Source organism: Mustelus asterias, chromosome 21, assembly GCF_964213995.1.
Source record: "Mustelus asterias chromosome 21, sMusAst1.hap1.1, whole genome shotgun sequence".
Classification (NCBI taxonomy): Eukaryota; Metazoa; Chordata; class Chondrichthyes; order Carcharhiniformes; family Triakidae; genus Mustelus; species Mustelus asterias.
In genome coordinates, this window is record NC_135821.1 from 46,500,867 (window position 1) to 46,526,076 (window position 25,210).

Consider the following 25,210-nt stretch of genomic DNA (forward strand, 5'->3'; position numbering starts at 1 on the left):
AGTTTCTGGATCCATAGTCTAGCGATAACACCAATCGGTCATTGCTTCCCCATATTACTTGAAAAGTATTTGAACTCAGTAAAATAAACCCTGTTTTTTATTGCAACACTCCTGTTTAAAGATTGACATTTATTTCTCTGCCTGTAAAAACCTACCTTTTGACTATCAAAATCTGACATAATTTCCTGTTACTCTTTCCACACACATTCAGATGCAGAGCAACTGTACCACAATGAGGGTGAAGTGATATTTATGACAAGAACAGATAACGTGAGGCCCAACAGATAAAGATATATATTAAGGTTTGAAAAAATATCAGTGAGGCAGCAACATACTTTCAGGGTTAAATGGCTCTATAAACAGTCATTTGGCAATGCCCCTCCCATACCCACAATCTCCATCACGTAGAAAGGTATGAGCAGTCAGCTTATGGAACACTATCGCCTCCAAGTTCCCCTTTGTCACTCACCTTTACCAACTTGGATATATATTGCCATTCCTTCCTTTTTTGCTGCCTTAAAATCCTGTATCTCCCTTCCTTTTTTTAATTCATTCGTGAGACATGGGCGTCGTTGGCTGGCCAGTATTTATTGCCCATCCATAGTTTCCTGAGGGCAGTTGAGAGTCAACTACATTACTGTGAATCTGGAGTCACATGTAGGTCAGACCAGGTAAGGACGGCAGATTCCCTTCCCTAAAGGACATTAGTGAACCAGGTGGGTTAAATGGATATTAATGAACCAGATCTCCCTACCTAATGGTGCTGAGGGGTTCATTCCACCACACAGACTGCAATAGTTTAAGAAGGCAGCTTGCTGCTCTCTCCTCGAGGGCAATTAGTGATGGTCAAAAAATATGGCCTTGCCAGATATGTCCATGACCTAAGAAGAAATAGGAACAAATATCTGAAGCTTCGATCTGTAGCATGTGGACTCCTCTCTTCTTGTGAACCCATCTCAACCAAATGCTGTGGCCATTCTCTAGTATCTACAAGATATAGGCTGAAATTTTCCAGTCCTTCCCGCTGGAGGGATCTTTCGGTCTCAAAAGTGGCAGAGGGCATGGGGCATGCAAAGCCCTGTAGGCAGAGACAGGATGGGAAGATCCAGCCAATAGCGGGCCATTTCCGTCACCAGAAAATATACTGTGCTGGGGTTGGGGGGTGGGAGGGGGGGGGAGGGGGGGGGGGGGAAGAATGGTGGCAGGGAAAGTCCCGCCAATATTTTATGTTTAATATCGAATTCCAATTAAAAATGTGCTTTATCCCAGTATGAACCACAGGGGATTTTTAAATGCCTCGAAATACCTCGATGCAGCAATAGCCAATCTGTTCCCAAACATTTCTGGTAAAAGTAAAATCTATGATCAAGTTCAATGGTTGCAATACATGTGCATGCATGTGTGTCAAGGCATTAAGGTAGACATGTTGGAATTAGCAGTTGTGTGGGCAAAACCGCATCCACAATAACTTTAAAGTATTTTTGGCTGGGATCTTTAACCTCTGCAAACTGTTACAGTCTCCACAGCCACTTCATGCAATGACCCTGGGATTCCTCAGAATGGCACTCGCAGTGGAGACAGCAGGGAGCCTCGAGATTCAGTCGTGTTTCAGTGTGACCCTGGATACGCCCTGCAAGGAGCAGCTACAATCACGTGTGTCCAGATTGACAATAGATTCTTCTGGCAACCTGATCCGCCCACATGCATAGGTATTGATTTTCTTGTCTTGTTATTAAGCGGATGCTGTGCTTTTCAGGCTGTTCGTAGAATTATTTTCAAACTATTTTTAACACAGTATCTGAAATTGATTACTGAAAAGGAGCACAATGTAACCAAACAGAGGCTCTTTTTTATAAAGCCAACAGCAAGCTGGGTTTTTTTCAAAAGAGATTTGTTTAAAGATAAAATGAATAACTTGAAATGATGTGGGAAAAAATAGCACAAATGTCTTAAAGGAGACGGTGCCTGCTGAGAAACACATGCTTATTAGTTGGTTGTTCTTATCAAGCAACCTGTGTAATATACATGACCGAATCAAGTGCCCGGTCTCTTTCAGTGAGCATTCTTGTTAATAATGTCCTCATTAAATTGCAGGCACCAAATTGAGATTGAATTAGAAAATAACCTATCCTTCTCTGCCTCTAATTACTTCATGACTTTTGCTCAGTCCTCCCACTATTTGTGGATTATATTCCTAATCCACCTCCACTCTGTCACTGGTGCAGCTAATGGGAATTCACAACCTCCCCTTTGCCTGTCGGCTGAGAGTCAATAATTTCTTCACCCAAGAGAGTTATTTACCACACCGCATTGGCTGCATTTTTAAGGCAGGATTACTTTTGGCCTTGTTAATGTGTTTAATTTATTCATTAGCTTGTGTAGTTAGTTGCATTCTGAAATCAAGAATCTTTCAGATGCACAAAAATGAGACAGATCATTGAGTCCATTGAGTTTGTTCTTCCATTGAAGCTCTTCATTACCCTCCAGTTCTGTAGTATTTACCTGGATCTTGAATGACTTGGGTTGCTTCCATAGCCAGACCTGGATGACTCTTAGAGATGTTAATTACTCTTTATGAGTTTGATTTGATTTGATTCATTTTTGTCACATGTATTGGGATGCAGCAAAAAGTAGTGTTTCTTGCACACCTTACAGACAAAACATACCATTCATAGAGTACATAGGGGAGAAGGAAAGGAGAGGGCGCAGAATGTAATGTTACAGTCATATCTAGGGTGTAGGGAAAAATCAACTTAATATAAGATAGGTCCATTCAAAAGTCTGATGGCAGCATGGAAGAAGCTGTTCTTGAGTCAGTTGGTATGTGACCTCAGACTTTTGTGTCTTTCTCCCAACAGAAGATGGTGGAAGACAGAATGTCCAGGGTGCGTGGTGTCCTTGATTATGCTGGCTGCTTTTCGGAGGCAGTGGGAAGTGTAGACAGAGTCAATGGGTGGGAGGTTGGTTTGCGTGATGGACTGCACTACGTTCACAGCCCTTTGTAGTTTCTTGCGGTCTTGGTCAGAGCAGGAGACATACCAAGCTGTGATACAACCAGAAAGGATTCTTTCTGTGGTTCATCTGTAGAAATTGGTGAGAGTCGTAGCAGATATGCCAAATGTTAATCGGAGTGTTTCCCAATTCCAGAGTAACTCCAATGTTAATATGATAACAAATACTTTAAAATGAGCACATTAAGTGTTTGCATACAAACTCCAATTCTAAGCCATATGTCCAATTACTTAAATGATAATTGTCTGTTCTAACTGCCTTTGGACTTCTCAAAAATATGAAACAACACACTTATGGAATGTGATGGTGACATTTCCCAATAATTTGTACCTGATTATTAAAATCATTAAATCTCTACAGTGCAGAGGGAGGCCATTTGGCCCAACAAGGCTGCACCGATCACAATCCCACCCAGGCCACAACCCCACATATTTACCCTGCTATTCCCCCCTGACACTAGGGTCAATTTAGTATGGCCAATCAACCTAACCTGCACATCTTTGGACTGTGGGATGAAACGGGAGCACCTGGAGGAAACTCACGCAGACATGGGGAGAATGTGCAAACTCCACACAGACAGTGACCCGAGGCCAGAATTGAACCTGGGTCCCCGGCACTGTGAGGCAGCAGTGCTAACCACTGTGCTGTTCCAACTCAGAGGCTAAATCAGTTTGAATATGCTGCACCCCTTCATACATGTCCAACATGAATGCCAACAACATTTTCATAGTAACTTGATTGCAGTGTTAATATAAGCCTACTTGTGACACCAGTAAATAAACTATAAACATTGATTGGCCACTTAGTTGTATCAGACACGAGTTCTATGTCTGAAAATATTTAGTCAGAAAGCAGAAAATAAGATGAGGGGGATTCCTTAGCCAACATGGAATTCTCTTCATATCAACAATGTGTGCAAAAATGAAGACGATCTGAGTGCAAGCAAAAGACGGGTGGATTTTCTGCAGCATTTTCCACTTCACTGACGCAGCCAAAATAAAATCACGAGCAGTTGAGAAATTTTTCGATTCCACATAATTGTTCTTTTCAACTCGCACCAAGCGAGAAATTGCTGGTAAGGAAAAAACAAAATAAATGAAGATTCTCTGGAACAGAGTGACACTTGGCAGCAAGCTGAAAGTACTCCTGTGAATTGTGCTGTATGTTTCAGCATATACTGCAGTCTGCCCTGTTAGAATCGACTTTTTCTCTTACATTCTTTGAGTGACATTTTTTTAAACTTTTAATCAAAAGTGGAGCATCATAAATTTCGGATTCCTTTGTTTAGATTTTGTTTTTTTGTACTCATCAGCTTGCTTTAGAAGTTCCAATACCATTCAGCCAGTCATTTATGAATAATGCACAATATTGAAACCCGGATTGATCTTCAATATTTGATGCTAAATGCATCCAAGCTGTTTGGCAAAATCCTAACTTTCTGCTTGCCAGTTAAAGGGACATTTCTTTCATGAATAAGAGCAATTAAAACCTCTTATAAGCACTTATTTCTATAAATCCATGGACTAATTCTTATTAAACTGTATCAGTGCATTAATTATAGAATCATAGAATTCCTACACGTGTTGGATCTGGCCACAAATCGGGTTGGAACATCTTCCTCTTTCTCAACATGGCATAACATGAACAGAATCCTCTTGTAAAGCCATCACGAAATGCAAATATCTAACTTCTACAAACTTACGCAAGGAATCTCTACCAATGTATCCACTCCAGACTGTTATCCTGGGAGTATCCTAATCATCTATCTTTGGTCACCGCCTCATTCTCATCGGCACAGTGAGGGCAACACGGCAGCACAGTGGTTCGCACTGCTGCCTCACAACCCAGGGACCTGGGTTCAATTCCAACCTTGGGTGACTGTGTAAAGTTTGCACATTCTCCCCTTGTCTGCGTGGATTTCCTCCGGGTGCTCTGGTTTCCTCCCACAATCCAAAGGTGTGCACGTCAGATGGATTGGCCATGCTACATTGCCCTTTAGTGTCCCAAGATGTGTAGGTTAGGGGAATTAGCAGGGTAAATGCATGGGGTTATGGGACGGAGGGATGGGTCTGGGTAAGAAGCTCTGTTGGAGAGTTGGTGCGGACTCGGTGGTTTTTGGCCTGATTTGGGGGGGGCGGTTTATAGTCGAGTTCCTCAGGGGTCATTGTTACTCGCCCAGATTAAATATTAATGCCCTAGACTTTGGTGTACAGGACAATTTCAAAATTTGCAGGCAATACGAAACTCAGAAATATTGTGAACTGAGAGGGGGATAGTGTTAAACTTCAGAAGGACATGGACAGGTTGGTGGGATGGGCAGACAAGTGGCAGGTTAGATTGATTGGCCATGCTAAATTAACTCTAGTGTCAGGGGGAATAACAGGGTAAATATATGGGGTTACAGAAATGGGGCCTGGGTGGAATTGTGGTCGGTGCAGACTTGATGGGCCGAATGGCCTCTTTCTGCACTGTAGGGATTCTATGATGTTCTCTGATGATTTGAAAGTGCTGTTCAAACTCATGATAGAACAGGGCAGGTAGAGAGAAACTGTTCCCGTTGGTGGTAGAATCAAGAACCAGACGACACATTTTTCAGGTAGTTAGTAAAAGAAGCAATGGTGACATGAGAAAACTATTTTTTATTCGGCCTGAGAATGTGGTGGTGGCAGATTCAATCCCAGCTTTTGAAAAGGAATTGGACCATTATCTGAAAATGGAATATTTGTCGGACTATCGGGAAAAGGTGGGTGAATGGCACTCGGAGAGTCGCTGTTGAAGAGAGTGAGCAGAGGGTGAGCTTGGACTTGATGGGTCAGATGGAATCCTATGCTCAATGTTTTTGTTGTTTGAGAACTTGGAGAGAGCAATTAAGAGGGAGAATTCTGTTCAAAAGAATGCAAAACCTTTCTGCCTGTGTGGAAGATGTATTTCTTCTAAAATATATTGCCCATCAAAATTTGCCTGTCTGTAGTTAGCCCAAAGATCATGGAACTCGATACACATGATCCCAGTGGAACTGAGGCCTTACCAAGTGCATGAATTAATAATCTTCAAGATATTAATCTCACGCGGCTTCCTTCAATCATGTGGTGGCAGGAGCCTGTATTTGTTGAGGAAGCTGCGCTGGGTTGAGCTGATATTACCTACAAGCACCTCGTGCCTGCTGTGAGTATCACTTACCAACCTCTCCCTCAGCAAGCTTGAAGCTGTCGCGCTGTTATCCTCTTCCTCACTGCCCATGTAATACCCAGCATAGCTAGGCAAGACCTACCTGCTGGCATCTCTATGACAGCCCCTAATAAAAATGCAAATCCCAGCTATCTTTCCAATTTCCCTGAAAAACTGCACAGATAAAACTCAACAACACATTTATTTTTCAATAGATCAGTGAATTGGCTCTGTGCAAGCATCAACCTGGTGCATAAAAATTTTAATTTGGTCTATCGGAGAACCTATCTTTCAACAAATCATTGTCGTCTTTGCCTGTATGTAATTGCATTCCTTTGCACTGATGAAATCAGCTGTATTATTTAGTTGCTGGACAGAATAGACTTAAAATCTAATTGATACCACGAGCTGAATGATGAAAGCATGTTAGTTTGTCAGCCTTAACTTGACAGTTTATGAACAGGAGATTGACACATATTCGGAGGATTTTGTGCAAGCACCATGTTAAAACATGTCACTCCAGGTCAAATATGGACCAGTCCATTTTAAATCTCGCTAGCACAGTGGTTAGCACTGCTGCCTCACAGCGCCAGGGACCCGGGTTCAATTCCTGGCTTGGGTCACTGTCAGTGTGGAGTTTGCACATTCTCCCCATGTCTGCGTGGGTTTCCTCCGGGTGCTCCGGTTTCCTCCCACAGTCCGAAAGACGTGCTGGTTAGGTGGGTTGGCCATGCTAAATTGCCCCTTAGTGTCAGGGGGACGAGCTCGGGTAAGTGCATGGGGTTATGGGGATAGGGCTTGGGTGGGATTGTGGTCGATGCAGACTCGGTGGGCCGAATGGCCTCCTTCTGCACTGTAGGATTCTATGATTCCATAAGAACTTAACTTCATAGAAATGAATGGGGTAGCTGCTTAAGTGTAAAGGTTGCGGGAAAGGGAATCTTCTCTTGGAAGGGGAAGAAATGGCAAGAGTAAGAAATGAGCAATTTGCCTCAGTTTTTTTAAAGAAGTGTATGAATATATGGTCTTCAAGGCAACCTGTGAGAAATTTCCAAAAAGAATGCAAAAAATAAACATACATTTTCCTGCAAGCCATGCTGTCAACTCGAATCAAAATATCGAAATGCAAAATTGATCTCAACCAATCCTTTGCTCTAAATTGACACTATATATTTTGCCAACAATGGAGATTGTTAGTTTTGCTGGTTAGGTTACAGCTAGTACTGTGTGCAGTTCTGGTCGCTGCACGATGGAATCATAGAATCCCTGCAGTGCAGAAGGAGGCTATTTGGCCCATCGAGTCTGCATCCACAAAAATCCCATCCAGGTCCTATCTCTGTAACCCTAGTTCTACTTGCACTAAGGGGCAATTTAGCATGGCCAATCCACCTAACCTAAACGTCTTTGGACTGTGGGAGGAAACCGGAGCACCCGGAGGAAACCCACGCAGATATGGGAGAACATGCAAACTCCATGCAGACAGTGACCCGAGGCCGAAATTGAACCCAGGTCCCTGGCGCTGTGAGGCAGCCATCCCAACCAAAACGCCACCGTGCCGATCATGAAAGTAAATTTTAATTATCAACAAAGCCTGCCAACAACAGGTTTGGCAAATTATTTGACCATTGTAAAACGCAAGATCGATTATTCTTTGTTATGTGCTAAGTTCGCTGTATTCTACCAGAGTACCAGCAGAGTTGCTCCAGTTGAACACTGTACCCTGAGATAGACTTGCAGCAAAATATCAGGATCTAGCATGCCTGGAGGGTATTAGGATATTTTTATAAATATATCAGATATAAACTATAGTTAAATAAAGTGTAGGGCTTTTTTAGAGATCAGGAGTTAAGCCCTTGACAATCTCATAGATGGATGTTTTAAAGTTTATTTATTGGTGTCATAAGTAGATTTAAATTAACACTGCAATGAATTTAGAATCATAGAATCTCTACAGTGCAGAAGGAGGCCAATCGACCCATCGAGTCTGCAACGACCACAATCCCACCCAGGCCCTATCCTCATAACTGCATGTATTTACCCTTGCTAATCCCTCTGAAACTAAGGGGCAATTTAACATGGCCAATAAACCCAACCCTGACATCTTTGGAGTGTGGGAGGAAACCGGAGCACCTGGAGGAAACCCACGCAGACACGGAGAGAATGTGCAAACTCCACACAGAGAGTGACCTTTGGCTGGAATTGAACCCAGGTCCCTGGCGCTGCGAGGCAGCAGTGCTAGCCACTGTGCCACCTTAAAGTTACTGTGAAAATCCCCTGCTTTATGCCATGCTTCAGCACCTTTTCGGGTACACTGAGGGAGAATTTAGCACGGCCAATGCTCCTAACCAGAACATCTTTTGGATCTGCAGTTTTGTCAAAATTATACTCCATAAATAGTTTTCTTTCTTGGAGTTAAGTTTTTCCATATATGTTTGCAAAGATTTGATACCAGTGGAATAAAGCATTCTCTTTTATAACCTTTTGCAGTTCCATGCGCTTGAATCTCATGGAACAATTTTGTTTCCCCACATAAGGGTACAGCTTTTGTTTCATTTGAGATGTGATCTGAAGTTAAATGCAAGATAAAAATGTGGGGGAGTACTCCATCATAAATCAGTGTGTGAAAAATAGATATGCTACATCACACGGCGGCATGGTGGCACCGTGGTTAGCACAGCTGCCTTAAAGCGCCGGAAACCCAGATTCGATTCCTGGCTTGGGTCACTGTCTGTGCGGAGTCTCCACATTCGCTTCGTGTCTGCGTGGGTTTCCTCCGGGTGCTCTGGTTTCCTCCCACAGTCCAAAGATGTGCAGGTTAGGTGGGTTGACCATGTTAAATTGGCCCTTAGTGTCAGGGTGACTCGCAAGGATAAAAGCATGGGGTTAAGGGGGTAGGGCCTCGGTGGCATTGTGGTCGGTGCAGACTCAATGGGCCGCAAGGTCTCCTTCTGCACTGTAGGATTCTATGATCGCGTCCTTTCTCATTGTGCATAGCATGATGGCGCATATTCCCCGAAACAGGATGTCATGCTGGATATTAAGATCACTTATGAAATAAAGGAATGGAATCACTGAACTGGTTGCTGTTCCTCACTATATAACTAATCTTTCATTTCTTGCATTCCATGACTCAATATTCCATGGCCCATGTTCAACGATAAGCAGGTTTTCTATCATCGTGACTGTCACTGATTTTTACTGTAGCTTGTCCTTGGACCTAGGAAACAAATATGTTCTGCTTAAATTATCGGCAAGTTGCATCTGTTTTCTTGCTGATAAACAACTTGTATGTCATGTAGCTGAAGTCTCATTCACCTCGTTTATAGCTTTTTTCTTTGAAGTTTTATGAAGTGGTTTCTTACTTTTTCATCAAAGTTCTAAGCACTTATGATTTGTACTTAACGGTCACTGGCCTGTCACAACTATACTGATGGAATCTTTTGAGCACAGCTACTGCTCGATGTTGCTCTGTTTTAATCTGGGCTTGGCTGGCCTCTGTGTTTCTAAGTGCTCTGCCTACACTGGATGCTCATTTGTGTCAGTGCTGTTGTGTGGCCTGTTTCTGAAATGTTCGCTCGTACAGTGTGTTTTGCTGGTAGAAGGTCAACACTAAATGAGCTGACTCCTGCTGATGTTTAGGTCAGATTCTCGTTTCTGAGTTTTGATCGAACACCTTTAAGTGCACAAATAACTGAGCTTCACAAAAAAATAGTGTCGGAAGTTTTAAGCATCAAGTTTAAAGCATGTTTGGATCCCGGTGATATTTATGGACTTGGCTGTCAATGAAACAGCCCTGGATGTGCTTTCAGACTTATCGATGTGGAATTTCTAAGTTTTGTTAACTTGGAATTTGAAATCCAGCCCATGACATTTTCCCATGAAATCTCTGAGCTTTCCATTGTCACCACTGCTGGATTTCCCAATCATAAGGCTACCATGATACTGTATTTGTGATGGATTTCACTCCTTGGTGGACTCTGTGTTGAAATTCTTTTACTCTCTCGGGTATAGGAGAGGACATGTTGAGTAACCTTATCTGGTGCATGGAGTTTTAAACATGTGAAATTGAAGCGCTTTTTATCCAGGAGTAAACGCGTTGACAAAACATGGAATACCTCAGCTTGTCTTAAATTGGAGAATGTTTCTCAAAACTAAGCATGGCATAGAGACTACTTCTCACATTGTTCAGATATCGAGACTGAGATTTTCTCCAATATCTGCAAAGGCCAATCTTGAGCTGGGAAAGTGGTGCTGAAGCTGTTGACAGAAGTCGAGGCTTTCTCTGCCATATAGTGCGGCACTTTGAAAAAGAAACTTGAAGTTACGGGTTCCACGACATGTCGCTGGTGGGTGGGCAGCCTCTAATTCACCTGTCCCGCCATCAAATCAGACACTTGATAATCCGAGCACCGTGTTTAAAAGCCGCCCCAGCACTCGGCTAGGAAACCAGGAAACGATCTTCACTGAGCTGGCACTGCCCCGGCATGATGTGGAGATGCCGGCGTTGGACTGGGGTAAACACAGTAAGAAGTCTGACAACACCAGGTTAAAGTCCAACAGGTTTATTTGGTAGCAAAATCCACTAGCTTTTGGAGCGCTGCTCCTTCGTCAGGTGAGTGGGAATTCTATTCACAAACAGGGCATATAAAGACACAAACTCAATTTACAGAATAATGATTGGAATGCGAGTCTTTACAGGTAATCAAGTCTCAAAGGTACAGACAATGTGAGTGGAGAGAGCGTTAAGCACAGGTTAAAGAGATGTATATTGTCTCCAGACAGGACAGTTAGTGAGATTTTGCAAGCCCAGGCAAGTCATGGGCGTTACAGATAGTGTGACATGAACCCAAGATCCCGGTTGAGGCCGTCCTCATGTGTGCAGAACTTGGCTATCAGTCTCTGCTATCAGCCCCTGGCACACAGCTGGCAGCACCCTGGCACTGCCCTCTGCCCCAAAGCTTTGCATTCACTTCTGGTCTCCCCTGGGAGTACTGCTCGCCAGTTGCATGCCCTCTGAGACCAGTCATGCTTCATGCCATTCTTACATCACGCTGCTTTGGATGCATTTTTTAATATGGCAGATGGTTCCAGAAAATGAGCCTGATTTAAAAAGTACCTGGATGAGTACTTGGCAAGCTATAACATTCAAGGCTATGGGCCAAGTGCTGGCAAATGGGATTAGGTGGGCAGGTCAGAGTATTTCATGTATAGGTGCAGACTCTATGGGCCAAAGGGCCTCTCCTGCACTCTAGTATCCTGTGATAATTATATTACAGAATTTGTTATAATGAGGTTCCCGACATCACGGATGGGGGGAGGGGACCATTGCTCCCTGATTTGATGTCGTCGTGAAGTGCGACTTGAATATTTTCCACTCCCGTCGCTAAATCCATCCGAGACGAATGGGAGATGGAAATCCTGGCCTGAGAATGGATGAAAATCTTCCCCTTTCCATGTTTCTTACCAGGTAATCCCACATATCTTTGCCAATTTTCTTGAATCTGGGAATCTGTAAAAAAAAAATTACATCAGATTCCCAGTTCATCTGGAAACGTGAGTAGATTTTTAGGTTTTCCGATTTACTTCTGAGGCTGTATAAGGTTCTGGTCAGACCCCATTTGGAGTATTGTGAGCAGTTTTGGGCCCCATATCGAAGGAAGGATGTGCTGGCCTTGGAAAGGGTCCAGAGGAGGTTCACAAGAATGATCCCTGGAATGAAAAGCTTGTCGTATGAGGAACGGTTGAGGACTCTGGGTCTGTGCTCATTGGAGTTTAGGAGGATGAGAGGGGTTTTATTGAAACTTACAGGATACTGCGAGGCCTGGATAGAGTGGATGTGGGGAGGATGTTTCCACTGGTAGGAAAAACTAGGAAAAACTAGAACCAGAGGGCACAACGTCAGGCTAAAGGGACGATCCTTTAAAACAGAGTGGTGAATCTCTGGAACTCTTTACCGCGGAAGGCAGTGGAGGCCAGGTCATTGAGTGTCTTTAAGACAGAGATAGATAGGTTCTTGATTAATAAAGGGATCAGGGGTTATGGGAAAAGGCAGGAGAATGGGGATGAGAAAAATATCAGCCATGTTTGAATGGTGGAGCAGACTCAATGGGCCGAGTGACCTAATTTTGCTCCTATGTCTTATGGTCTTATCACCTGTAAAAGCAACAAACCCAAAGGGCGGCATTTTCCCGTCCCGCCTGCCACGGAAATTGTAGCTGGCGGAACACAGGCCATGCAAAGCTTCGTTGACTCAGGTGGGATTTTCGGACCATGGGGCGAGCACGGCTGGAAAATCCCACCCACAATCTTGCTTGCTGACTGGAATAACTTACAGTTTATATCTTTTCAGTTCTTTAGCAAGATGTTCACTTTTTTAAAAATCTATGATCACACCAGATACTTTGGTCACTGAAGCACAATTTTTTTTTGTCCTTGTTACGATCCCTGCAGCGACAGGTATCTTTAAAAGAAAGATTACTTTCCCAAACCACCCAATGGGAGAAACTGCTGAGAAAGATTTCACTTTTTAAAACCTGTCCTGTAACAAACTGACTAACATCAACATAATCCAAATGTTAATTGACAGGTAAATTACTTTGAACAGGAAAACAATTTTATTTCAAACTGATACCACAAACACTACTATCTCATTGAAACTTAGAGAATACTAAAAGGCCTGGATAGAGTGGATGTGTGGAAGATGTTTCCATTGGTAGGCGCGACTAGGATCCGAGGGCACAGCCTGAGAGAAAAGGGTTTTAGAACCGAGATGAGGAGGAATTTCTTCAGCCAGAGGATGGTGAATCTATGGAATTCATTGCCAATGTGGAGGCCAAGTCATTGAATGCATTTAAGATAGAGATAAATAGGTTCTTGATTAATAAGGGGATCAAAGTTGACGGGGAAAATGTGGGAGAATGGGGTTGAGAAATATATCAGCCATGATTGAATAGTGGAGCAAACTAGATGGGCTGAATGGTCTAATTTGGCTCCTATGTTTTATGGTTTTATGGCACACAAGTCTTCTTGTTTGTCCTTTGAGACAAAGGTGACTGTTGTGATATGAAGTACATATCCATTTCAGAGAACATTTTTAACTGTTGCCATTTACTACAGGATGTGATGTATTAGTCCCATAACTTGGATTCAGTCAACAAGCAGCAGTGGTCAAGATCAGTTGTACTATACCTTGCCCCCCCATTAACTGTATCTGTATATAGTATCATCTTCAAATAAAAGAATCCTCATTATTGTTTCACCAATCTTTGTGTATTTTTGGTACATTTACATTGAAGAGAAGAATGTAACAATGACCACGTTTATCATCTGGGGTGTTTGGTAGGATTCTGAAGAGTATGTAGGTTTTTATTTGATTTATTAGTGTCACAAATAGGCTTACATTAACACTGCAATGAAGTTACTGTGAAAATCCCCTGGTCGCCACACTCTGGCACCTGTTCGGGTACACTGAGGGAGAATTTAGCATGGCCAATGTGCCTAACCAGCACGTCTTTCGGACTGCGGGATGAAACCAAAGCCCATTGCTGCACAATGGAAAATGGCAGGGTGTGTTCACACCATCTTATGACAGATTGGCTTTGGCCACTTTCTCCGTTAAGTTTCAAAACTTGGAGACATGAAGTCTTGAATTCTGTTGATTTTGCATTTTGGGTAAATTCCACAGACAGCTTCCATCTGAGTGTGTCCATCCATGGGAGAGGCTTCCACCCATGTTAATTTAATCAGGCACTTTCTGGAGACCCAATGCAGAAATTGTTAAAGTCACCTGACCTTTGGCAATCATCTTAGTTACCTTGTTAGCGTCCAATTTTAAATAGGAGATAGTTCCAGAAATGGTTAAACTGAATGCAGCCAATGTTTACAGGTGCGTATAGGACATTCAGTGGGTATGACCGTCACAAATCAGCTTTTCCACTTAAACCAAACATTTATAATATTGAGCAGTTAAAGAAAGTACTTGGTATATTTCAGTACTTTTTGCACCAGAAGCAACATTAGTCACAGGCTTCAAGCTTCAAAATAACATTTTTTGTTCTGCAGCTTAGCCTCCGTGACCTGCAATTTTGGCTCTTTCACTCCTTTATCTGATTTATTGCAGCATCCAGTTCTTTATTTAATCATCAAGGAGAGGTTTGTTTCTGTGTTTTAGAACAAGATCGCGTTGAGCTAATTAGCTGCCTTGGATACTGCTGTATTAGATACTGTTTTCTCAGAGATGCTGCTTGCACACACATATGTGGGCACATTCAACTTCTGAGCCTATATATCACATGGTGCTATGCCAGCAATCAATATGTAGCACAGGCAGCATGGCGGCACAGTGGTTAGCATTGCTGTCCCACAGTGCCAGGGACCCAGGTTCAATTCTCGGCTTGGGTCACTGTCTGTGCAGAGTCTGCACTTTCTCCCCGCGTCTGCGTGGGTTTCCTCCAGGTGCTCTGGTTTCCTCCCATAGTCCGAAAGATGTGCTGGTTAGGTGCATTGGCCGTGCTAAATTCTCCCTCAGTGTACCCGAACAGGCGCCGGAGTGTGGCAACGTGGGGATTTTCACAGTGACTTCATTGCAGTGTTAATGTAAGCCTAATTGTGACTCATAAATAAACCTGCTATTTGGCTTTCAGCTCTTTGTAGTTCAACAATTTAATTAACTGCGCCAATGGTCAGCATCAAACGTAGGTCAGTCAGGAATATTTCAGGTTTGAGCCATTCTCTTCCCCAGAGAGCATTAGAGACTGGGTCACTGAATATATTCAAGGCTGAGTTTGAAGGAATTTTGATCTCCAAGAGAATCAAGGATAATGGGGGAGGAGACAGGGGTGCAATTCAATTGTGGGACATGGGCGTCGCTGGCTGGCCAGCATTTATTGCCCATCCCTAGTTGCCCTTGAGAAGGTGGTGGTGAGCTGCATCTTAAAAGGCTGCAGTCCATGTCCAGTGGGTTGACCCACAATGCCACCAGGGAGGGAATTCCAGGATTTTGACTTAGCAACTGTGAAGGAACGGTGATATATTTCCAAGTTAGGATGGTGAATGGATTGGAGGGGAACTTCCCAGATATCTGTTGCCCTTGTGCTTCCATATGGAATTGGCTGTGGGTTTGGAAGGTGCTGTCTAAGGATCTTTTGTTGAATTGCTGCAGTGCATCTTGTAGATAGTACACACTGCTGCTACTGAGCACTGGTGGTGGAGGGAGTGGATGTTTGTCGAGGAGGTGCCAATCAAGCGGGCTGCTTTGTCTTGGATGATGTCAAGCTTACTGAGTGTTGTTGGAGCTGCACTCATCCAAGCAAGTGGAGAGTATTCCATAACTCCTGACTTGTGCCTTGTGGACAGGCTTTGGGAATTAAGGCCACAATCAGATCAGCCATGATCTTATTGGATGATAGAGTAGGCTTGCTGTGTTGAATGGCCTACTCCAACTTCTTAATCATCATGATGAATGGCAGAGCAGGCTCGAAGGGCCAAATGGCCTCCTCCTGCTCCTATCTTCTATGTTTCAATGTTAAATCCTTATTACAAAGGTCTCTCCCCAATACCAGAACAATGTGCATGAACGTGAACTAGAAGAGTGTCACAAATAAACCAGCGTGACACTTCTTCATCCTGTCCAACCTTTTATCAGTGGGCACTTTGAGTAAGGCTGAGAATTTAGTGGCACTGAATGCAAAGCTATGAGGGGACCTGTGCCATGGACTCCTACGAGATGCATTTGGATTGCTCGCACTCATTTTAGTTCATGTTTGCAGCAACCAGACTAGAAAAGCCTTTCATCCAATAACTCTGGGCTGCAGTGATCGGAGACAGGCAGTGTCCCTTGCTGTCTGCTGGAATCTGGTATCTTCAGGAAATGGCAATTGCTTGTCAAGTTAGCTGCATGGCTATATCAGATTAAATTGTCAAACGCCATAGATCTGCTCATGTTGATTGAAGTTGAATGATGCTTGCATATCCTTATATGTAATAAATGAGCTAGCTGAGTTATTTGACAAGTAAAATTATCATTGGCAGTAGCTTAATGATATTCTGAAAAGTAATTTATAGATACCTTTCCATGTTCCAATGTATACTGATTATATTTTGAGATACCTTTAAATGATTTGGTGATAAGCGGTTAGACACGGAGTTGAATGGTTTCTTCCTCTCTCCATGTGATAGCATATCGAAAATGTACCTACAGAACCTCAAAATGATTTTGATGTCTTTTGCCGGAATTTGAGATAACGTAAATTGATTTTTTTTTTGAAAAGTATACATGTAATTTAAAATGATTTGTAGACATTCCAAAATGACTTATTCCATAACTCATCCAATAGTCAGTCAAATGTATCTTAACCTGTTCAAGTTAATACAATTTGTCAAAGACGTCATTGTAAAAAAAAGTAAATACTCTTTTATTAAGTAGTGGACTGTTATGGAGCATATTTTTATTTACTTACATCCAGTAACACCTTTATTGTTCAGCCTATATGAAACCCAGATTGATGGGATCAAAGTCTATGGTGGACTGGCTGTCAAAATCCTATATGATTGTGATATATAAAATCCTATATATCCTATATGTAAGCCCACGTGGACTCAACTTAATTCCCAATCCACCTATGAATTAAACTACCCTAGTTTGACACAAAATTGGGTTTCTCACTCCAAAGATCTCTATTTGCATCACTGCAGTACAGGATATTCTAATGAGATTGAGAATAATCAAAGGAACTTTACTCCAGATTTAGCATGCTATACCTGAACCATACTCGTACTGAGTACCTAAAATGGAAAGCATTTCATTCACCAAGATTATTGTTCCTCATCTTCAAGAGCCACAGTAGCGCAGCGGTTAGCACTGACCCACAGCGCCAGGGACCCAGGTTCAATTCCCAGCTTGGGTCACTGTCTGTGTGGAATTTGCACATTCTCCCTGTGTCTGCGTGGGTTTCCTCCGGGTACTCCAGTTTCCTTCCACGGTCTGCTGGTTACGTGGATTGGCCATGCTAAATTCTCCCTCAGTGTACCCGAACAGGCGCCGGAATGTGCCGATTAGGGGATTTTCACAGTATCAATGTAAGTGTTAATGTAAGCCTATTTGTGACACTAATAAATAAACTTTAAACTTCAGAAAATAAAGTGCTCTCTGGACCAGGCTAGTTTACAATGATAGAACTGTTTTCAGCAAAGCAATCATGAGGGTTGATTTTCATTAAGTTGTCCGAACACGTAGTTTGTTTCTGTTTCAAATACCTAGTAAGAGTTTTTAACAACACCAGGTTAAAGTCCAACAGGTTTATTTGGTAGCAAACACCATTAGCTTTCGGAGCACTGCTCCTTCATCAAATGGAGTGGAAATGTGCTCTCAAACAGGGCACAGATTCACAAAAATCAAGTTACAGAACACTGATTTTGTAACGGCATCTCCACATCAAATACCTAGGACAGTGAAAAAGGATTGACAATATTGTGTGAACAAAAGGGGAGTGGAGCACGTGGATCAGCAAGTTATTGTTAATGGGTCCATTGAATTAGGCCTCAAAGCCTTGTATTGTGGTTTGAGTGTACTTCATAGAAACCCTACAGTGCAGAAGGAGGCCATTCGGCCCATCGAGTCTGCACCAACCACAATCCCACCCAGGCCCTACCCCCACATATTTACCCGCTAATCCCTCTAACCTACACATCCCAGGACTTGAAGGGGCAATTTTTAACCTGGCCAATCAGCCTAACCCGCACATCTTTGGACTGTGGGAGGAAACCGGAGCACCCGGAGGAAACCCACTCAGACACGAGGAGAATGTGCAAACTCCACACAGACGGTGACCCGAGCCGGGAATCGAACCCGGGACCCTGGAGCTGTGAAGCAGCAGTGCTAACCACTGTGCTACCGTGCCGCCCTACTTGTGTGTGAGAATCTGCACAAGCACATCTCTGGCTTGACCAGATTGACCCAGTATTTCAGTCCATTACTTGCCAGTGTTGTACATGATGTAACGTTGCCTTTACTACTGGACTTGTAGATAGAAGGAAACATTCCAAGCAAATGCATCTCGAGGGTCGCCACCAGAGATGAGACTGAATTGTTTTTTAGGATTGATTAGCTTTTTTAATAGAATTTCATTTTGGGGATTAGTCGAATCGACACGGGGTTAAATATTTAGATTAAAATAAAGGTTAAGCAGACCTCGTGCTCCTCTATGACTCCGCTGATTGAAGCAATGAGTAGCAGAGACGTAAGGACCAGAGCAGTCTCTCTATTGATTCCCAGCCTGTGCTGAGTTATCTGATTCCAGTCTGACAACAATACAGATGTTCCAGTCAGTCGCAGTGACCTCCTGTTGAAGGGTAGCAAAGGTTCCTGGTTGCTATCTGATGGTTCTCGTGACCACACAATCAAATAGCCTGGCAACACTTAGATCTAAGCTGAGCCAGAAAGAACACCACTGGGGGCAAAGATTATTTACAGCAGAGGGGAGGTTCCTTTTGTCTCCTTGCTGAATGGTTGCCTCCTTAAGCTGATCTCTGGGAAGCAGAAGATTGATCTTCTACCAGAATTTACTGTGTACCATGGAATGGATGTAACATTAGTGTACTGACTGGCGTCCAAATTCTGCTCCACCATGCCAATACCAGAATGGCAGGACTGACACATGAAGAAAGACTGAATCAACTGGGTTTGTACTCAGTGGAATTTAGAAGAATGAGAGGGGATTTCATCGTAACATATAAAATCCTGATGGGATGGACAGGCTAGATCTGGGAATAATGTTTCCGATGTTGGGAAAGTCCAGAGTCAGGGGTTACAGCCTAAGATTAAAGAGTAAGCCATTCAGGACTAAGATAAGGAAGAACTTCTTCACTCTGAGAGTTGTGAAGCTGTGAAATTCTCAACCGCAGAAAGCTATTGGGGCCAGTTTGTTCGATATGTTCAAGGGGGAGCTGGACGTGGCCCTTGCAGCTAAAGGAATCAAGGGGGGATGGAGTATGGAGAGAAGGGGGGATGGAGTATGGAGAGAAAGCGGGATGGAGAGAAAGCGGGAGTGGGATACTGAAAGTGTATGATCAGTGTATGATCGTATTGATCATATTGCATGGTGGTGCAGGCTTAAAGGACCGAATGGCCTGTGTGGCCAAATTCCCCTCCAACTCGATTTTCAAGTTTGCTTATGACACCACCATAATGGGACAGATCTCAAACAATGATGAGATGGAGTACAGGAAAGAGATAGAGAATCTGGTGAACTGGTGCAATGACAATAATCTCTCCATCAATGTCACAAAATGGAGGAGATACTCACCGACTTCAGGAAGCGTAGTGGAGGACATGCCCCTATCTATATCCAGGGGGGCAAAGTAGAAATGGTCGAGAGCTTCAAGTTTTTAGGTATCCAGATCACCAACAACCTGTCCTGGTCCCTCCATGCCGACGTTATAGTTAAGAACGCCTCTACTTTCTTGGAAGACTAAGGAAATTTGGCATGTCCGCTACGACTCTCTCCAGCTTTTACAGATGCACCATAGAAAGCATTCTTTCTGGTTGTATCACAGCTTGTTTTGGCTCCTGCTCTGCCCAAGACCGCAAGGAACTACAAAGGGTCATGAATGGAGCCCAGACAATCACTCAAACCAACCTCCCACCCATTGGCACTGTCTACACTTCCCGCTGCCTTGAAAAGCAGCCAGCATAATGAAGGGCCTCACGCACCCCGGACAGTCTCTCTTCCAACTTCTTCCATCGGGATAAAGATACACAAGTCTGAGGACACATAACAACCGACTCAAGAACAGCTTCTTCCCTGCTGCCCTCAGACTTTTGAATGGACCTATCTTGCATTAAGTTGATCTTTCTCTACACCCTCGTAACACTACATTCTGCACTCTCTCGTTTCCTTCTTTATGAACGGTATGCTTTGTCTGTATAGTGCGCAAGAAACAATACTTTTCACTGTAAACTAATACATGTGACAATAATAAATCAAATCAAAGCCTACTCCTGCACCTATGTTCTATGTTTCTTACCGATCATACAAGAAAATCTCTGCATTTAAGGTTCATTCCCTCCATCAGAGTATCAGAAATAGGAGCAGGAGTAGGGCCATTTGACCCATCAAGCTTACACTGCCATTCAGTGAGATCATGGCGGATCTGATTGTTGTCTTAACCTCAGGGTTTGCCCATCTCCCATAGCTTTCGGCTCCCTTGTCATTAAAAAAAATCTGTCTGGCTCAGCCTTGAATATACTCAATGACCCAACCTCCACTGCTCTTTGTGGAAGAGAATTCCAAAGACAAAAACCCTCTTAAGGGAATAAATTTTTCCTCTTCTCTCAAATGATAGCCCCCCCTCATCTTTAAACTGTGCCCCGAGTTCTAGATTTGCCCAGAAGAGGGGAAATCCTTTTAGCACTCCCCCTGTCAAGCTCCCTCAGATTCTTAGATGATTCGATAAGATCACCTCTCATTCTTCTGAACTGCTCAACCTTTCCTTATAAGGCACACATACACGTACCTACATATATCGCCTTTAATATCTTTGATCTTTCCTTCACTTAAGTCGTTTAATGGAGACAGTTCTACTGACAGCTCTCTTAGAACCACTTTAAAAATACACTTTGTGAATGAATGTTCCTTAACCCCAGCTGTAAAGAGCTTTAGCCACACACTTGTTCAAAGAGTTATAGTTCTGACTGGAATGTTATTGACAAAAAGCATACAAATAAAAAAAAACTAAAAGCTGCAAGAAGGTCCAGAGATAACTCTTTGTGACGAGCAGTATTGTATCCTGGATTTCTAATCTTGAAAGGAGGCTTCAGATAGAATAGATAAAGGCAATGGATGGACAAAAGGTAGTGCTGACACTTTAGGTCGGGCAACACTGTGGTAACGCGGAGCTGATGACTGGTATGGTGAATCTTGAAGATCTCAGCAGAAGGGTATTTCAGAATGAGTTAACTGTAGAATGTAAATCAATATCGTACCAGAATCACAGAATACTACAGTGCAGAAGAGGCCCTTTGGCCCATCGAGTCTGCACCGACACTTGAAATGCCCTGACCTGCCCACCTAATCCCACTTGCCAGCCCTTGGCCGACAGCCTTGAATGTTTTGGCGTGCCAAGTACCCATCCCAGGCAGTGCATTCCAGACCGTCACCACCCTCTGAATAAGAAGGTTTTTCCTGAAATCTCTCCAAAAGCTCCAACCTCTCACTTTTAACTTGTATGCCCCCTCGGAACTGACCCTTCAACTAAGGGGAACAGCTGCTCCCTACCCACCCTGTCAATGCCCCTCATAATCTTGAACACCTCAATCAGGTCGCCCCTCAGTCTTCTCTGCTCCAACGAAAATAACCCAAGCTTATCCAACCTCTCTTCATAACTTAAATGTTCCATCTCAGGCAGCATCCTGGTGAATCTCCTCTGCACCCCCTCCAGTGCGTTCACGTCCTTCCTATAATGTGGCGACCAGAACTGCACACAGTACTCCAGCTTTGATCTCACCAAAGTTCTATACAACTCCATCATGACCTCTCTGCTTTTGTAATCTATACCCCAATTTTGGGTAGCCATTGGTGAGAGAGAAAGAGGTCCAAAAAATATTATTAAATACAGTAAGACACTGAAATTCCGATGTAATTTTCACTGATCTATCACTAACTCTGGAGGAATGCACCAGAAAATGGTTAGGATCCATTCACGTTGGGCCTCTGCAGTTCTCAAGGTGTCAAAGGGCACAATTTCTGCCTGCTCCCTCGAGAGGCGCACACTTTGTGAGGGAAATTTTCGCTAGCCTGGTTCAGTTAGGACCTGGTGTGCTATGGAGGCCAAAACTCCCAGAGTGTTAAGATGCACCGGCCTTCAGGTGGGTGGGAGTGGAGGTGTTCCTGACTGCCCAAAGATATGGGACGTTTTTTTTCAGGAACAATTTTGTGCCTAGCCCGCCAAGTGGGTGGAGGTAGACATCACTGGGGTCGGTGCACTCAGCTGCCTATCAGACTTTTTTTGGAGCAGGTTTCAGTGTGTATTGGACCCTCAATCGATAGTGGATCCAATGTCTGTTTTAGGCAGGAGTTACAAGGTACTGGAAGGCAGTTGGTGCCTGTGGAATTAATTGTATATCAGCAAATAGTCACTGCCTTTCAGAGGTGTGCACGATAAACAGTCTCACAACACCAGATTAAAATCCAACAGGTTTATTTAGAATCATGAGCTTTTGGAGCCTGATGAGGGAGCAGCGCTCCGAAAGTTTGTGATTCTCAATAAACCCGTTGGACTTTAACCTGGTGTTGTAAGACTTCTTACCGTGCCCATCCCAGTCCAATGCCGGCATCTCAACATCATTTCAGAGGTGTGGCAGAGGAATTTGGCAAGGATTGAAGATTGAGATAAATAATCCTGGCACAAGTACCTTGCCAGCTACTGTCAGACACCTCTAACTTCACACTGATTTGCTCCGTAACAGAAAAGTTTGAATCATTACTTGAAATGTGATATTGTTAACCCTGCAGATAGAATTCTTTAAAGAAAAATTGACCTTGTTTCTGAAATTCGGGGTATTCAGATTAATAATTTTCTCCCCTTTTCCCAGCTCCATGCGGTGGGAACCTGACTGGACCCACAGGAATCATCTTGTCTCCCTTTTATCCAGAGCCTTATCCACATGGCAAGGAATGTGACTGGAAAATGACAGTGTCACCCGACTACGTCATTTCCCTAACCTTCCAGAGGTAAGATCTGCATGAAAATTAAGTTGTTAAAAGGGAACTGTAACCTTACCTGAGGATGTGAAGCACAAAGGATTAGGAACAAACTGGGGGCCGGTTGAATGGCTGCTTTGTGTTGTGATTTTCTATGATTCTGTGATTATACTAACTGTGGAACATTATAATTCCAATGTAATAAACACAAGAGGTTAAGACATTGCAAAATTACAGGGTTACAGTATTATTCCAGCCCATAAGCACTGAGTACATTCAAAACTAATGGGAAGACAGGACCATTCAGTGTGAAAGATCCTTGATGCAATTTGGATCAGTAGTATGAAAAGCCAGTGATTTAAAGTTAAAGTTTACTTATTAATCACAAGTAGGCTGAAATTCACACTGCAATGAAGTTACTGTGAAAATCCCCCAGTCGCCACACTCGGGTGCCTGTTCGGGTACACTGAGGGAGAATTTAGCATGGCCAATTTACCTAACCCACACATCTTTGGACTGTGGGAGGAAACCGGAGCACCCGGAGGAAACCCACGCAGACACAGGGAGAACGTGCAAACTCTGCACAGACAGTGACCCAAGGCGGGAATAGAACCTGGGTCCCCGACGCTGTGAGGCAGCAATGCTAACCAGTGTGCCACCATGCCATCCCTGTGCCAACGTGGGTTCACTAACTCCGTTGCGGCATTAATGTAAGCCTACTTGTGACACTAATAAATAAATAATAACTTGGATCAAATTTGGCTGCAAATAGATGAGAATTGTTGCGTGTATAATCAGTATTGATGAGATAAATGACCAGCTCCAGGAACAGCTGAATGTCACACAGATAAGCCCCTGTGTTGTAAGCAATGTTAAATAAAATGTGGTTCAACAAATTTAAAAGCGTAATATTCACTTGCACTTGTTAAACCATTGCTCAGGCATGCAGAACAGTTTTTTTTTAACTTTTAATCATTAAAGTCATTTCATGCTGGTCTTGGAACAGGCTAATTAGGAAATGGTGGAATAGAAGCCGCGTGACAGCTGGAGGGTGGCAGGGTGACCTTTCCGCAACAGGGGTTCACATCCTGGGACTGATGAAGATACCACGGACATTATCTCCTGCTGAAACCTTGCTAAAATAACTGTGTTGTGTTGATTTGAGCAGCATTACAAGACAGCAATTATTGCAGCCCCATGAGACCTGAGCAGTGTGGAATATATTAGACACTAATATCAATATTTTACCATTTTCTGTGCGTATCAATGGGAGATAAACAACAGGCCTTCGGAAATGCTTTCTCATTTATATGGTTCACATCCTGTAACACTTGGAGAACTGAAGCAGGATTTTAAATTTAATAGCATGTGGCAAAAATCTATGATCTGTGACCAGAGAAGATTTTACTTGTGGGGTTTGGAATTACTCATTGCTAATTGTTCTTTCAGATCCCTTTTGCCACATCTAAAATCAATATCTGTTTTAAAATGCCACTTCTGCATTAGATATTAAACTCAATATTAGCCTCTTGAAAGTTACTGAAGTGGTTTCAGTGTCTGATGCACCGTATATTCTCAGCAAAATTATGAGATTGATAGAATCATAGAATCTTACAGTGCAGAAGGAGGCCATTCGGCCCATCGAGTCTGCACCAACCACAACCCCACCCAGGCCCTATCCCCATAACTCCATGCATTTACCCTAGCTGGTCCCCCTGACACTAAGGGGCAATTTAGCATGGCCAATCCACCTAACCCGCACATCTTTGGACTGTGGGTGGAAACCGGAGCATCCAGAGGAAACCCACGCAGACAAGGGGAGAATGTGCAAACTCCACACAGACAGTGACCCAAGCCGGGAATCGAACCCGGGTCCCTGGCGCTGTGAGGCAGCAATGCTAGCCATTGTGCCAACATGCTACCCCTATGCCAACGTGCTGCCCCTCAGAGAAAATGTATGTATATTTAAATTATATTTTAAACCCAGTGCCACTCTCACTGCCTATCCTTGGTGACAATGAACATAGGAAAAAACAAAAGCTCCAAAAAGTTTTTTTAAGCAATAACAGTGTACAAAAAGAGCTCAGCTTTTCACATCCCTGTCACTAAAGGTAGGGCTACTGGTGGGTTTGGAAAAGTAGCCTCTCTCCTTCCCTTTTTTGAGTCTCTTGTTCTGTCCTTTATTTTCTGCATTCTCCACTTGCTCTCCCTTCATGAAGTTGCCAATTCTTCTTTCTGTGCTTCTCTTTGGGACAGCTCCAGGATTTCACTGTGCCCTCTCTTTGGGCTAAAGGAGTCAGCCCAGCAGGTTTGAGACCCGTCTCTCTTTTCTT

General features: G+C 43.3%; 1 protein-coding gene across 1 annotated transcript in view; it reads left to right on the forward strand.

Annotated features, from left to right (window-relative positions):
- Nucleotides 1-25,210, forward strand: part of csmd2 (CUB and Sushi multiple domains 2) — a 1,866,499-nt gene that overhangs the window by 1,509,910 nt on the left and 331,379 nt on the right. Inside the window, exons 27-28 of the mRNA XM_078237109.1 lie at nt 1,518-1,709; nt 22,769-22,907. Of these exons, the coding sequence (XP_078093235.1) occupies nt 1,518-1,709; nt 22,769-22,907 (331 nt within the window). The remainder of the gene's footprint in view (nt 1-1,517; nt 1,710-22,768; nt 22,908-25,210) is intronic.